Source organism: Schistocerca serialis, chromosome 6 (assembly GCF_023864345.2).
Source record: "Schistocerca serialis cubense isolate TAMUIC-IGC-003099 chromosome 6, iqSchSeri2.2, whole genome shotgun sequence".
NCBI lineage: Eukaryota > Metazoa > Arthropoda > Insecta > Orthoptera > Acrididae > Schistocerca > Schistocerca serialis.
This window is the reverse complement of record NC_064643.1, coordinates 418,786,917-418,804,477: the sequence shown is the minus strand read 5'-3', so window position 1 is coordinate 418,804,477 and position 17,561 is coordinate 418,786,917. Positions and strand designations below refer to the sequence as shown.

At 39.4% G+C, this 17,561-nt stretch overlaps 1 protein-coding gene across 1 annotated transcript in view; it reads left to right on the top strand.

Moving 5' to 3' along the window:
• LOC126484898 (neural-cadherin-like) overlaps window positions 1-17,561 on the top strand; it is a 324,021-nt gene that overhangs the window by 281,655 nt on the left and 24,805 nt on the right. Inside the window, exon 29 of the mRNA XM_050108497.1 lies at window positions 46-195. Coding sequence (XP_049964454.1) covers window positions 46-195 — 150 coding nt within the window. The remainder of the gene's footprint in view (window positions 1-45; window positions 196-17,561) is intronic.

Here is a 17,561-nt window from a genome sequence, read left to right as displayed (position 1 = left end):
GTAAATTTGGCTTTTCAAAGCTTTTTGTGTTACATTATTTTTCAGAGTATCCTTTAGATACTGAGCCACATGTTCCCCCATCCATTGAAGACCCTAGTTACAGCAATAGTCAAATGGCCTCAGTGGATGATCTCCACAATTTTATTCATGAAGGAAGTGGCAGTGTCGCTGGATCATTGTCATCACTGGCATCAGGTTAGTTGTTGAGTATTCCAACAGTTATCCCTCTTGATCCATTTTCCTAACTGTGTTTATGAAGTAATCTTGATATGTGAAAGAAAACACAACCCCTTAATGATTTTATTTATTATCTAGTCAACAGAAGTAGGGAATGACTAAGTAAAAAATGTCAAACATTTTATTTTCATCATCATTATATTTGTTAATTAAATTAGAACAGCCATGATATTTCTGTTTGAATACGTTAGATATTCATTTCATATTGCTGGAGGCACACTTGATTTTTTGTCTCTAAAAACTACCTGTGAAACAGGAAGCCTGTAATATGTGTTTTACATTTGAGGATAATGTGATGTCACTTCCAAAATGTATTGTTTACTCAGAGAGATGTACAATTTACTTCACAGTCACAAGTAGATGGGCAGAATATTCAGAATTCCCTGTGACTAATTGTAATCATAATAGGTTACAGAGTGCACTATGATCAAAATGTACAGTATAATGTTATTGTTTATGAACTAACAACCTTTGAAGGAACACTTGTGGAAACAAAGAGACAGAAAAGTTAAGATTTGAGGTGCAAGGACAGCTGTAGAAAACATTGTTCCCACACAGTATTTTGTATATTTGAAGCACTCTTTGATGAAAAGAATACTGTGTACAGAACTCATGATATGTGAGTTTGTATTTAGAGCATGATGAGAGAGAGAGCAGATGGTGATAGGTACTGCACTATTGTCCAAGTATTTTCAGTTTAGTGTGCAGTGGGATTTTTATATTAGTGCCATTGGAACAGCATGTGAGTGGCTAAGGTACTCCCAAGTCTAGTCAGTGGGTATGTCATGAGTTCCTGTGACGTTGCCATAGAAGACTGTAATGAAAGAGGTGTGAGATCTTTGAAGATTGATTGAACCTCACAGTTACTGCATGTAGACCAAATAGTTTTGTTTGTATTCTCATGTCTTTACATGTACAAATCATCATGTAGTGATAGTGTGAAGATGACATCTTGGTACTACGGTATGGACCTCATACACAAAACTACTAATTTTGCTTCTTTGATTATAATGATGACTGTAGATTTACATGTCCATCAACATTGTTGTTAGCATCCTTAATAAAAAAATCCAACAAAAAATTGTAAAAACTTCCAGTTACTGTAATGTTCACCCATACAATTACACTCAACAGGGTGACACAAAGTGATACCGACAAACTTTTCGTGGTTGCAGAGGGTGCCTAGAGGAACAAACTGAGGATAGCAATCCATATTTGGAAACATTATCCAATGATTCTGTGGAATATCAAAGTTATCTGCTGCTAGGCTACCCATGTGGCAGCAAACATGAGTTTTTATGTTGACATCTCTGCCACAATAATAACTGGCAGTCTTTATATCATTTTTATGCCAGGCATGGATATCTTTGACACCACCTAATGTCATGAATGCTGTCAGTTCTATTTCGGGAAGTTCCACTTGTGTTCTGCCAGAATATAAGTGCATGTTTTCTGACAACAAAAGGGTGACATAGTGGAAGGTATTTTCCCCTGTAATTTCAATGCTCTGGAACCTCACTGGCTATGTCTCTGGATGTGTGTTCTTATGCTCAATTTGTTGTTCATGATAATAACTACAAACCCTCAAAGTTTGTCAGTGAATTAAACACTGAAGTGCCAAAGAAACTGGTACAGGTCTTTGTATTCAAATACAGACTTATGTAAACAGGCAGAATATGGTGCTGCGGTCGGCAGTGCCTATTTAATACAAGAAGTGCCTTGTGCAGCTGTTAAGTCAGTTACTGCTGCTAATATGACAGGTTATCAAGACTTAAGTGATTTGAACATTGTGTTATAGTCAGCACACGAGCAATCGGACATAGCATCTCCAAGGTAGCGATAAAGTGGGGATTTTCCTGTACGACCATTTCATGTGTGCACTGAGAATATCAGGAATTCAGTAAAATATCAAATCTCCGACACTGCTGCAGCCAGAAAAAGATCCTGCAAGAACAGGATCAATGATGACTGAAGAAACTCATTCAGCATGACAGAAGTGCAACCCTTCTGCAAATTACTGCAGATTTCAATGCTGGGGCATCAATGAGTGTCAGCTCATGAACTGTTCAACAAAACATTATCGATATGGGCTTTTGGAGCTGAAGGCCCATTCCTGTACCCTTGATGGCTGCATGACACAAAGCTTTACATCTCACTTAGGTCCATCAACACCAACATAGGACTGTTGATGACAGGAAACATGTTGCCTGGCCAGTCGAGACTCGTTTCAAATTATATCGAGTGGATGGACATGTACAGGTATGGAGACAACGTCATGAATCCATGGACCTTGCATGTCAGCAGGGGACTGAGCAAGCTGGTGGAGGCTCTGTAATGGTGTGATGTATGTGCAGTTGGAGTGATATGGGACCCCGAAACATCTAGATATGACTCTGACAGGTGACACATATGTAAGCACTCTGTCAGATCACCTGCATCAGTTCATGTCCATTGTGCATTCCGAAAAACTTGTGCAATCCCAGCACGAGAATGCGACACTTAATGCATCCATAATTGCTACAGACTGGCTCCAGGAAAGAGCTTAAACACTTCCGCTGACCACCAAACTCCCCAGACATGAACATCATTGGGCATATCTGGGATGCCGTGCAACATGCTGTTCAGGAGAGACCTCCACCCCCTCATACTCTTACGGATTTATGGACAGCCCTGCAGGATTCATTATGTCAGTTCCCTCCAGCACTACTTGATACATTAGTTGAGTCCATGCCATGTCTTGTTGTGGCACTTCTTCATGCTCGCAGGGGTCCTGCATAATATTAGGCAGGTGTACCAGTTTCTTTCGCTCTTCAGTGTATATACAGGGTGATTATAATTAAAGTTAAACTTTCAAATCGCTGTATAAATAACACCATCGGTCAGAATGACATCAAATTGCAACTGAATATTATCAGAGAAGGGGGATAATGTATAGCAGAAGAAAAACAAATAGTTACAAAATGTAGCAATAGATGGCGCTGTAAGCATCATCATTTAATAGTGCTCGATTACAAATGACAAATCAATCATAAAACAATGCCTAAGGTGTACGTTTGATGTTAAACAAACTGTACTACTCATTGTGCATGGATGTACAGGTGTAATACTGTTGGTTACATAAGCCCACCCATCACGGCAAGGTCACATCACGTTGGATGGGAAAAATCGGTTTTTGATTGTCCTGAGGTCAAAAACTACATAAAAAGCATCTCTCACATCGGTTTTTAATTGTCCTGAGGCCAAAAACCGCTAAAAAGCATCAATCACATTGGTTTGAATTATCCTGATGCCAAAAACTGCATAAAAAGCATGAGTCACATCGGTTTTTAGTTGTCTTGAGGCCAAAAATCGCATAAAAAGCATCAATCACATTGGTTTGAATTATCCTGATGCCAAAAACCGCATAAAAAGCATGAGTCACATCGGTTTTTAGTTGTCTTGAGGCCAAAAATCGCATAAAAAGCATCAACCAAATTCAAATCGGATTATTAATTTCCATGTGACTGATGTAAAACATGTTCAATATGCTGTCTGCTGTGGCCACCCACTTCGAACATCATAGCGCTTACTGCATCGACATCCCACTTCACGTCCAGCCAACACAGGATGCCTGCATCATGGGGCATATATTAACCAGGAAAACCTACGTTGTCTGTGTTGTCAAAGCAAATACTTACCAGCGACCACAACACAACACACCACCAGGTCTCCATCAATGGCTGCAAAGGAACCGCTACCCATTCATGGAGCCTGCAGAACAGCTTCACCAGACGTTGCAGCTACCCAGGAACTACATTGATATGGCAGTCATATGATCGCAAATAGTTCCCACAGATACATCCACCAACGGGATTTATAAGGTGGCACCTTGCTGGCAAAAGGCAATTTGACACACCACTTGGAAGGATACAGAGCTGCCAACCCAGCAGCCATGGCCAGATGCCTCTTCTAGCTGGCCAATCTCTTGTGGATGGACTTGGTATAGTCGACAAACCTCTTGACATTGTAGAATTGTCTATTTGTGTTCACTCCCTGTGAAGAGTCAGGTCTTTCTATTACTATTATTGTTTGTTATTTTGTATTTGTGTCGATCTGAAGTTGGTATTGAGTTGGTTGTACTTTAGGAGATTGTATTATTGTTTTGTTTTGGTGATTCCAGTAAATTGTTTTTGGACTTCTGTTTTCCACATTTCTATTCTGCTAGTGCAGATATTTCACTGGCCACAATTGATTGAAGTGTTTCCGGGGTCACATTCAGAATGTGTTGCACAATGCATGCCTTCAATGCAGCTAAGTTTACAATCAGAACACTGAACACAACAGCTTTCAGATAGCCTCACAGCCAGAAGTCACACAGGTTAAGATCAAGTGATGGGGACAGCCAGGCTGTAGGGAAATGGCAGCTGATAATTCTAGCATTTCGCAAATGGCACTTCAGTGGCTACTTAACTGGATTTGCAGTGTGCGGAGGTGTGCCATCTTGCATAAAAATGATCCCATCCACACATGCACTCTGTTGGAGAGCTGGAATGACATGGTTGTGCAAAAGACACTCATAGCACTTACCAGTGATAGTACAGGTAACAGGACTGGAAGCACCTGACTCTTCGAAAAAATATGGCCCTATGATAAATGATGCCGTAAACAGACACCACACAGTGACCTTTTCAGGATGAAGTGGTACTGGTTGATTTGTGTGTGGATTTTCCATTGCCCATATTCGACAATTCTGCTTATTGACATATTCTGTCAGATGGAAGTGGGCTTTGTCTGTCCACATAATCTTCCACGGCAGATAGTTGTCTGCTTCCATGCAAGCAAGAAATTCTAAAAGCAAAGGTCTCTCTTGCTGGCAGGTCAACAGGAAGTAACTCGTGCACATGGGTAATATTGAATGGATAGCAAAGAAGGATGTTTCATAGGATTTTATGCACCGTGATCATAGGTATGTCCAATGTTCGGGCAATTTTCCATGCACTACACATTTGTGCACCACTACTCATCTCCTCCTGCATTGCTGTGGCCACTGCTTCCACTGACATTGAATCAATTAATTTGCTCCCTTTACCAGGTTGCACACTAAAAGAACCTGTCTTTTCGAATTTCTGAATCATTTTCTAAAGACCTTGACCACCTTTTTTTAAACCCTTCAGCATCTGGAACTTCTGCAGAGCGACGTGTGCACAGTCATCACTTTTGTAATGTAGTTTTCAAGCAGAGCATGATCCAGCATTGAGACAATCATGGCGAACTTCGTGGACATGAGAGGAGGAAAAGCTGTGTACCCAGCATGTTTATACCAACTTCTATGGGTCTTACGCATGACAAGCATTTTCACTTAACATATTATGACACATACAGAGCCATCTATTGATCAATTTTGACACTATTTTTTCTCTTCTGCCATACATTTTCCCCCTTCTCCGATAATATTCATTGCAATTTGACATCATTCTGACTAGTGGTCTAATTTCTACATCATTTTGAAAGTTTAACTTAAATTATGACCACCCTGTACATGCCATATATCTATGTTCCAGTGTAATCTGGAACAGGTAGAGAAATTTGAATGAAAATTGGGATTCTTATTGCTACTGCTACTGCTGTTGTGGTCATCAGTCCAAAGACTGGTTTGAAGCAGCCCTTCTTACTAGGGTGTCTTGTGGAAAACAGTTTATTTCTGGAAAACTACATCCATTTCAATCTTCTACTGTACTCAGACATTGGCCTCCCTTTATAGCTGTCACTACCTACAGTTACCACCACTATTAAATCAACAGTTCCCTACATCTCCAACTGTGTCTTATCAACCTATCCCTTCCCTTGTCAGTTTGTGCAGTAAAGTGCTTTTCTCCCCTGTTTGATTCAGTAACTTTTCATTAGTTATGTAAAATATCTATCTAATATTCATCATTCTTCTGGGGAAATTAGGAAAGTTTGCTCAGTGTATAGATTGAATAACACGATGGATATGCTACAACCCTGTTTCATTCCCTTCTTTGCTATTGCATTCTATTTCTTCAATTCTTAGAACTGAAATTTGGCTTTTGTGCAAGTAAAAATTTTTCTCCCTGTGTTTTATCCCTGATAAAAGTGTTGTATTTCACAACTCTGACTTATGAAATTGATGGTTGGGCAGTACTCACACTTATCAGCAACTGTTTTCTTCAGTATTGGGAATATCACATTCTTTTTAGGTCTGAAGATATTTCACCCATGGATGACCGAATACCCCTTGGCTGGCTGCTGCGACCTGCTACAGACTGATGCCACAGTAACCATCATAGCTTTTGGATTTGTTTAGTTCTTTCCTGAGGGAGGAGAGAGGGGTTGTTTGAGGAGGGTTTTAAAGGAAAGGCAGCTCACTGAGGCTCCAGGTTAAGAGGGACCCTCCCATTGTGGCAATGTTGTTGTTGTTGTAGTCTTCAGTCCTGAGACTGGTTTGATGCAGCTCTACATCCTACTCTATCCTGTGCAAGCTTCTTCATCTCCCAGTGCCTACTGCAACCTACATCCTTCTGAATCTGCTTGGTGTATTCATCTCTTGGTCTCCCTCTATGATTTTTACCCTCTATGCTGCCCTCCAATACTAAATTGGTGACCCCTTGATGCCTCAGAACATGTCCTACCAACCGATCCCTTCTTCTAGTCAAGTTGTGCCACAAACTTCTCTTCTCCCCAATCCTATTCAACACCTCCTCATTAGTTATGTGATCTACCCATCTAATCTTCAGCATTCTTCTGTAGCACCACATTTCGAAGGCTTCTATTCTCTTCTTGTCTAAACTATTTATCGTCCATGTTTCACTTCCATACATGGCTACACTCCATACAAATACTTTGAGAAACGACTTCCTGACACTTAAATCTATACTCGATGTTAACAAATTTCTCTTCTTCAGAAATGCTTTCCTTCCCTTTGCTAGTCTACATTTTATATCCTCTCTACTTCGACCATCATCAGTTATTTTGCTCCCCAAATAGCAAAACTCCTTTACTACTTTAAGTGTCTCATTTCCTAATCTAATACCCTCAGCATCACCCGACTTAATTCGACTACATTCCATTATCCTCATTTTGCTTTTGTTGATGTTCATCTTATATCCTCCTTTCAAGACACTATCCATTCAGTTCAGCTGCTCTTCCAAGTCCTTTGCTGTCTCTGACAGAATTATAATGTCATCGGCGAACCTCAAAGTTTTTATTTCTTCTCCATGGATTTTAATACCTACTCCGAATTTTTCTTTTGTTTGCTTCACTGCTTGCTCAATATACAGATTGAATAACATCAAGGAGAGGCTACAACCCTGTCTCACTCCCTTCCCAACCACTGCTTCCCTTTCATGCCCCTCAACTCTTTTATAATTGCCATTTGGTTTCTATACAAATTGTAAATAGCCTTTCGCTCCCTGTATTTTACCCCTGCCACCTTGTTGTTGTTGTTGTTGTGGTCTTCAGTCCTGAGACTGGTTTGATGCAGTTCTCCATGCTACTCTATCCTGTGCAAGCTTCTTCATCTCCCAGTACCTACTGCAACCTACATCCTTCTGAATCTGCTTAGTGTATTGATCTCTTGGTCTCCCTCTACGATTTTTACCCTCCACGCTGCCCTCCAATGCTAAATTTGTGATCCCTTGATGCCTCAAAACATGTCCTACCAACCGATCCCTTCTTCTAGTCAAGTTGTGCCACAAACTTCTCTTCTCCCCAATCCTATTCAATACCTCCTCATTAGTTACGTGATCTACCCACCTTATCTTCAGCATTCTTCTGTAGCACCACATTTCGAAAGCTTCTATTCTCTTCTTGTCCAAACTGGTTATCGTCCATGTTTCACTTCTATACATGGCTACACTTCATACAAATACTTTCAGGAACGACTTCCTGACACTTAAATCTATACTCGATGTTAACAAATTTCTCTTCTTCAGAAACGATTTCCTTGCCATTGCCAGTCTACATTTTATATCCTCTCTACTTCGACCATCATCAGTTATTTTACTCCCTAAACAGCAAAACTCCTTTACTACTTTAAGTGTCTCATTTCCTAATCTAATCCCCTCAGCATCACCCGATTTAATTTGACTACATTCCATTATCCTCATTTTGCTTTTGTTGATGTTCATCTTATATCCCCCTTTCAAGACACTGTCCATTCCGTTCAACTGCTCTTCCAAGTCCTTTGCTGTCTCTGACAGAATTACAATGTCATCGGCAAACCGCAAAGTTTTTACTTCTTCTCCATGAATTTTAATACCTACTCCGAATTTTTCTTTTGTTTACTTTACTGCTTGCTCAATATACAGATTGAATAACATCGGGGAGAGGCTACAACCCTGTCTCACTCCTTTCCCAACCACTGCTTCCCTTTCATGCCCCTCGACTCTTATAACTGCCATCTGGTTTCTGTACAAATTGTAAATAGCCTTTCACTCCCTGTATTTTAACCCTGCCACCTTTAGAATTTGAAAGAGAGTATTACAGTTAACATTGTCAAAAGCTTTCTCTAAGTCTACAAATGCTAGAAACATAGGTTTGCCTTTTCTTAATCTTTCTTCTAAGATAAGTTGTAAGGTTAGTATTGCCTCACGTGTTCCAACATTTCTACGGAATCCAAACTGATCCTCCCCGAGGTCCGCTTCTACCAGTTTTTCCATTCGTCTGTAAAGAATTTGCGTTAGTATTTTGCAGCTGTGACTTATTAAACTGACAGTTCTGTAATTTTCACATCTGTCAACACCTGCTTTCTTTGGGATTGGAATTATTATATTCTTCTTGAAGTCTGTGGGTATTTCGCCTGTCTCATACATCTTGCTCTCCAGATGGTAGAGTTTCGTCATGAGTGGCTCTCCCAAGGCCATCAGTAGTTCTAATGGAATGTTGTTTACTCCCGGGGCCTTGTTTCGACTCAGGTCTTTCAGTGCTCTGTCAAACTCTTCACGCAGTGTCTTATCTCCCATTTCATCTTCATCTACATCCTCTTCCATTTCCATAATATTGTCCTCAAATACACTGCCCTTGTATAGACCCTCTATATACTCCTTCCACCTTTCTGCCTTCCTTTCTTTGCTTAGAACTGGGTTGGCATCTGAGCTCTTGATATTCATACAAGTGGTTCTCTTCTCTCCAAAGGCCTCTTTAATTTTCCTGTAGGCAGTATCTATCTTACCCCTAGTGAGACAAGCCTCTACATCCTTACATTTGTACTCTAGCCATCCCTGCTTAGCCATTTTGCACTTCCTGTCAATCTCATTTTTGAGATGTTTGTATTCCTTTTTGCCTGCTTCATTTACTGCATTTTTATATTTTCTCCTTTCATCAATTAAATTCAATATTTCTTCGGTTACCCAAGGATTTCTATTAGCCCTCATCTTTTTACCTACTTGATCCTCTGCTGCCTTCACTACTTCATCCCTCAGAGCTACCCATTCTTCTTCTACTGTATTTCTTTCCCCCATTCCTGTCAATTGTTCCCTTATGCTCTCCCTGAAACTCTCTACAACCTCTGGTTCTTTCAGTTTATCCAAGTCCCATCTCCTTAAATTCCCGCCTTTTTGCAGTTTCTTCAGTTTCAATCTGCAGTTCATAACCAATAGATTGTGGTCAGAATCCACATCTGCCCCTGGAACTGTCTTACAATTTAAAACCTGGTTCCTAAATCTCTGTCTTACCATTATGTAATCTATCTGATACCTATTAGTATCTCCAGGATTCTTCCATGTATACAACCTTCTTTCATGATTCTTGAACCAAGTGTTAGCTATGATTAAGTTATGCTCTGTGCAAAATTCTACAAGGCGGCTTCCTCTTTCATTTCTTCCCCCCAATCCATATTCACCTACTATGTTTCCTTCTCTCCCTTTTCCTACTGACGAATTCCAGTCACCCATGACTATTAAATTTTCATCTCCCTTCACTACCTGAATAATTTCTTTAATCTCGTCATACATTTCATCAATTTCTTCATCATCTGTAGAGCTAGTTGGCATATAAACTTGTACTACTGTAGTAGGCATGGGCTTTGTGTCTATCTTGGCCACAATAATGTGTTCACTATGCTGTTTGTAGTAGCTAACCCGCACTCCTAATTTTTTATTCATTATTAAACCTACTCCTGCATTACCCTTATTTGATTTTGTATTTATAACCCTGTAATCACCTAACCAAAAGTCTTGTTCCTCCTGCCACCGAACTTCACTAACTCCCACTATATCTAACTTTAACCTATACATTTCTCTTTTTAAATTTTCTAACCTACCTGCCCGATTAAGGGATCTGACATTCCACGCTCCGATCCGTAGAATGCCAGTTTTCTTTCTCCTGATAACAACGTCCTCTTGAGTAGTCCCTGCCCGGAGATCCGAATGGGGGACTATTTTACCTCCGGAATATTTTACCCAAGAGGATGCCATCATCATTTAATCCTACAGTAAAGCTGCATGTCCTCGGGAAAAATTACGGCTGTAGTTTCCTCTTGCTTTCAGCCGTTCGCAGTACCAGCACAGCAAGGCCGTTTTGGTTAATGTTACAAGGCCAGATCAGTCAATCATCCAGACTGTTGCCCCTGCAACTACTGAAAAGGCTGCTGCCCCTCTTCAGGAACCACATGTTTGTCTGGCCTCTCAACAGATACCCCTCCGTTGTGGTTGCACCTATGGTACGGCCATCTGTATCGCTGAGGCACGCAAGCCTCCCCACCAACGTCAAGGTCCAGGGTTCATGGGGGGCCTGCCACCTTCAGAATTTGAAAGAGAGTAATCCAGTCAACATTGCCAAAAGCTTTCTCCAAGTCTACAATAGGGGGACGCAAAATTAAAGCAGGAGATATCAGTGAGAGTTAGTGGTTAAAGTTGGTATCTTTTACTTTAGTCCTCACAACAGGTTGGTTTCTCTCATCCTGGGATCTGAATGACGTGCGTTTCATTTCTGACCTTACCAAACCTGTCCCTCTTTTCTGCATGAGGGAGGGGTTCAGTTCTCAAAGCCAGGATAATATTTAGTGCTAAGAATTTCACCTGCTGGAGTTAAGTATTGGCCAGCCATTCAATCTTTTAATTTTATAATTTGCTCATGTGTATTTCTCTTTTGATACTTTTGTGATGGCAGTCACAGAGTGCTTTAACAGTCATGGGGTGCTTTAACACATGCTCTCCATCGTTAGCTTTTACTGTCAAGGCTACATAACTACCAATGTCAGTTTCATTAAAATCCAAACTTTTATTCAGGTCGCAGTTTATACAGTTGAACTCGTGGGATTCGGTATGTAAATAACACAAGGTCCAAACAAAATTATTACTTCTGATTTCAGCCCAAACCAGGAGAGTTAATGGATCACTTAAACTAGGGTGTCCATTTCAGTTTTATTAAAAAGACATAACAGTATTGAACCTGGGACAATTAAGGGGGCAAATGGGACACAAACAGTATCAACAAAATTTAGTGGAAATAAATGCTTACATCTGCACCATGCACTCAGATAATCCCAAATGACATTTTACAGTTTCTCCTGCATTGTCATTTTTACTTTTATGTATGCTACCAACAAGTGAATTTTCTTTTGACATTGTCTCTTAAAAGTGAGCATGTGATTCCCAATTAAAACTTGTTTTGCCTGTGAGCAAGGTCTTCACTGTTTCAGCTTTCATTCTTCTCTCTCTCTCTCTCTCTCTCTCTCTCTCTCTCTCCCTTCCTCCCCCCCCTCCCCCCCCCCCCTCTCTCTCTCATGCTCTTCCTTTTCTTCTTCTTCTTCTCCCCTTCATCTGAGCACAAACTGTTCGCTAAGGAAACCCACATACATTTGACCCTTCTTCTTCCCCCCTTCATGTGAGCACAAACTGTTCACTAAGAAAATCCACATGTATTTGACAGTTACAGCACTGCTGGTGATAAAAGTGAACTCACATTTTAGATTGGTGTCAAATTACACTTTCATTTTGGCCTGATTGAGACAGTGACTGCACAGATTTAAAATTGTCACATATCCACAACAGTGTCTTCAGAATGTTTACGACAACAGAAATGAAAATTCTTATTACCTAAATCAACCATAAATGTGACCCTACACAAACTGGTACTAACAATAGTGCAAAATATTAAGAGTAAATAAACCAATAATGTAGATCGAATTGTACAAGTGACACTTCCTGGCATGTATGCTTGCGGAATGAATTGCTAGTATAAAATACTTTACCCAACCTGAATCACAGGACATTTTAGCATCACCAAAAAAAGCTTTTGTGATAATGGAACATTAAAGCAAGATGCTGGAGTCTCCCCGATGAAACTTGTGGGACAGCGGAACGTTTTAGAAAAAAAGGGGACTATCCCAGGAAAACCAGGGCAAATGAAGACCATAACTTAGATGCAAAGTGCAATAACAAACACATGTAGATGATGTGCTGGATGCTTGATCAATGTCACCGCAACTGAATTCAGTGTTACTGAAGTGAAGTTAACTGGAACTTGCTCCACTGTCAGAACTGCTCTCTTAGAGTCATGTTGTCTTTTAAATACAAGTGGAGTGGATGAAAATGTGCCCCACTCACTTGTAGATATGAAACTGGCATAGGAAAAATGGTGTGAGAATTTTATTTTCACTGGTGGTAAACTTGGCACTGCCAGTCTCCTTCAAACAAGCCCACAAACATATTGTTATTTATGCTTTTGGTATCTGCTGGGTTATGCAGCTTGACAGATTAGATTGGATTAGATTAATACTTGTTCCATAGATCATGAATACAACACTTTGTAATGATGTGGAACGTGTCAGGTTAATAAAAGATGTCTGTACAAGATATTACATTACACAGAATATTGCATGACACTAATGTTTAAGTTGTTTTTTTTTTTCCCTCCCTTAATTTATATCTAAAAATTCAGCCAATGAGTAGAAGGAGTTGTCATCTAGAAATTCTTTTAATTTATTTTTTAATGTTGGTTGGCTATCTGTCAGGCTTTTGATGCTGTTTGGTAGGTGATCAAAGACTTTTGTGGCAGCATAATTTACCCCTTTCTGTGCCAAAGTCAGATTTAACCCTGCATAGTGAAGATCATCTTTTCTCCTGGTGTTATAGCTATGCACACTGCTATTACTTTTGAACTAGGTTGGATTATTAACAACAAATTTCATAAGTGAATATATATACTGTGAGGTTACTGTGAGGATCCCTAGATCCTTAAATAGATGTCTGCAGGATGACCGTGGGTGGGCTCCAGCAATTATTCTGATTACACGTTTTTGAGCAGTGAATACTTTTCTACTCAACGATGAATTACCCCAGAATATGATGCCATATGAAAGCAGTGAATCAAAGTAGGCATAGTAAGCTAATTTACTGAGATTCTTATCACCAAAATTTGCAATAACCCTAATAGCATACGTAGCTGAACTCAGACGTTTCAGCAGACCATCAATGTGTTGCTTCCAGTTTAACCTCTCATCAGTGGACACACATAAAAATTTGGAAAATTCTACCTTAGCTACAGACTTCTGTTCAAAGTCTATATTTATTACTGGAGTTGTGCCATTTACTGTACAGAACTGTATATACTGTGTTTTATCAAAATTTAAAGAGAGTCCGTTTGCTGAGAACCACTTAATAATTTTGTAAAAAACATCATTTACAATTACATGACTTAGTTCTTGGTTTTTGGATGTTATTACTATACTTGTATCATCAGCAAAAAGAACTAACTTTGCATCTTCATCAATGTGGAATGGTAAGTCATTAATGTATATCAAGAACAGTAAAGGACCTAAGACCGAACTCTGTGGACCCCGTACTTGATAGCCCCCCAGTTTGAGGAATCAGCTGTTGTTTTAACATTACATGAACCACTTATTTCAACTTTCTGCATTCTTCCAGTTAAGTATGAATTAAACCATTTGTGCACTGCTCCCCTCAAACCATAATGATTTAGCTTATCTAAAAGAATTCCATGATTTACACAATCAAAGGCCAGATCTGGCTGAACTGCAATAGGGCCTAAGCCCTAGGTTACAGCAGGGATATTTTACTTAATTATTTGTATGCTGTTCTTCTACTTGTAAAAATATAAATAACCTTTGCTTACAAAACTCTTATATTGAACTTACAGGTCAACCAGCATGTTCCCCTCAATTAGCAAGCTTATTCTGTGCAAAACTGGTTTAGTTTTATGTTAGATATATTTGATTTTGTATTCTGATCAATAGAAGATTGCGATAAACAAGAGTGGGGCAACTATGAGTAATCAGTTTGTAGTGATAAATAGATGTTTAATTAAAAAATTTCATACCAAAATTTGTATGCAACATGGCGTCCGGTACAGTTGTTTATAGTGAGAAAGTGAACAAAAGTTATAGTTGTGTGGTGAAAAACAGAACATACATAAATTATAACAGTGAAATAGTGAAGCTAAATGAACGTGTATCAAGCCTGAAATTAATTGTAGATGAACTAAGGCGGGACATTGCGCATTTAGAAAATGAAAATGCCGAACTGAAAAAGGCGCGTAATATCCCGATCGCCATAGCAAGTAAAACACGGAACTGGAAGCACAGGACTAGCATAATCATGGAAGAAAGAAGCGAAAAGGTGATAAATACAACGAATGGAACGAACCGCGGCAATAAAATCAGTTTCAGTGTCCTACCTACAATAAACGAGCGCTCTGAAGTGGATATAGGCCTAAAGGCAGAAACAACAAGGCAACATATGTTTACTAGGCCAAAAAGGGTTGGTCGTGTGAAACTCAGTGACTGTAGAATTACTGTGGTAACAAAAAACCGTTTTCATGCACTAGATTCAGATATAAATGTGGAATCCACGGAAAACTGTGACGACAACAACACGCCGAATCTATATAGTGACAAGCACATGAGCAGAAACTTCCGCAATAAACGTGAAGACAAACTCAAAGTGAAAATATTCTCTGATAGCCATGGACGTGAGATCGCAAAAATACTACGTTACAGTCATTGTATACAAACAACTAGTATTGTCGAACCAGGTGCACCCATCCAAGAACTCGTTAGAAACATAGAAACTGAAAATGATTGTCATATTGTCTTCATAGCAGGAGCCAATAATGTATATAAAAACGACTTCCACAGTGCAACACGAAACCTTAAAGCAATACTAAATTCAACAGGAGAGAAATCAGTTTTTGTAGTCGGGATTCCACATAGGCATGACCTTTCGGAATGGTCATGTGTGAACGTGGAAATCATAAAAGCAAACAGGCAATACTCAAAGATTTGCAGGGCCTACCAAAATGCATAATTTATAAGTATGGACTCCTTGCAAAGAGACTGTTACACGAGACATGGCATGCACCTTAATAACAGAGGCAAGAAGATTCTGTGCCAAAACATCAGCATGATACTGAAAGCATCTGACAACCAAGAAGTAATTGCTGCTCTTCCAGTTCCTTGCTTGACGCAAGCAGAGCCTGAAGAAATGGTTACTTCTATTGCAGCAGTAGAAGTAGAGGTGGAAACAGCAATTGTACCTACACACATAACAAATGCTGCAGCAGCAGTACCTACCACACTTCATCAACAGGATTCAACAGCAGCAGAAGATGAAGCAACATCCAAATCTCCACTGTCACCAGTTGCCACAACAATGCCTACACCAGCAGCAGCAGCAGTACCTATCACACTTCACCAGCAAGATTCAACAGCAGCAGAAGAAGAAGCAACCACCTTATCTCCTCAGTCACCAGATGCCACAACAGTGCCTCCAGACACCATAACAGCAGTTACATCAATTCCTCTAGTAGCAGCCTCATCTACAATATCATCACAAGGAGGGAAGAGTAGGTATACAACAGTAGATGTGCTACCACTCCAAGTGAACAATTTTTTAGTAAAAGGCAACAAGAGGCAGAAATCCAAAAGATAAGCCCTGAAAAACGTTTGAAAACCAATCACCATAGTGTTCAGTGTGTTAGCAATAAGAGCATGGATCTTAAAATATGTTACCTTAACGTTCAAGGACTGAAAGATAAAGAACTTATCATAAATGAGTTTGGACTTGATAACCAGTTTGATATTTTTTGTCTGAGTGAACACTGGGCTAATGAGAATGAACTTGCAGTTGCCAAATTTGACAATTTTAGTATAGTAAATAGCTACTGTAGGAAAAAGCACATTAGAGGTGGTGTGGCAATTTATTCCAACCAGTCACTCAATTGTACAATAACCAAACTAGACCTAAATTCCTTGTGTGATGAACAGCACTTTGAAGTTACGGGTATAATCATTAATAGTCATAAGCTAATAGTAGTATCCACGTACAGATCACAAAAGGGAAGCATTAACATATTTTTAGAAAAAATGCACATGCTATTGAGTGAATTAAGTAATATTAAATGGCTACATTATGATATTGCAATAGGAGGTGATTTGAATGCTGATTTTGATGTTACTAAATGTAAGGGTAGTGTTGCAGATCTGGAAAACTTGCTAAGACAATACAATTTACATCATGTTAATAACAGGCCCACAAGAAACAAAGCATGTTTAGATAACATCTTTGTAAACTTCAAGACCACTGAAAACACATGTGAAGTTGTAGTGTTCCCATTCTCTGACCATGACTCCGTATCTCTAAATTATGCAAGTAAAATTCCCCTCAATAGGAGCAATGCAAACAGACCTGTCCCAACAGTTGTGATTACCAGACCCGTAACTGAGGATAAAATTAACACATTTCGTAATTCACTTGCTGGCAGAGACTGGTTTGGCCATTGTAGTGTCAATGGACATTACACATCAAGTAATGATTTGCCAGCCAAAATAATATTTGATAGATTTTTTAATGCATTCTTGACCCTATTTAACCATAGTATTCCCATAAAGAAAATCAAAATAATGGACAGCAGCCACAAATCCAGATCTCAAAACAGACAAAATATATGGTACACTAAACAGCTGACAGATCTAAAGAAACAAGTTTTGTTACTGTACAACATATACAATAGTATGAAGTCTGACTGTGCCAAATCACCCTATGTGGGATGCAGGAATGAATACAAAAAAGCCATCCTTCAAGCCAAAAAAACCTACAATGCCAACAGCATACATAATTCCACCAATAAATGCAAAACTGCTTGGAAAGTAATTAACAGTGCTGCCAGAGATACTAAAAAAGACAAAATTAATATCCCACCACAAACACTCAATGAGTTTTTTTATTAATTCAGTGAAAGAAATAGGAGACGCAATTATCAAACCAGACATTAGTCCATCAGAGTTACTCTCCCAAAATTGGGGTAGACAGTCACTAAATACAAGCATGGTAACCTTCTCCGAAGTATCGCCTAGATATGTACAAGGG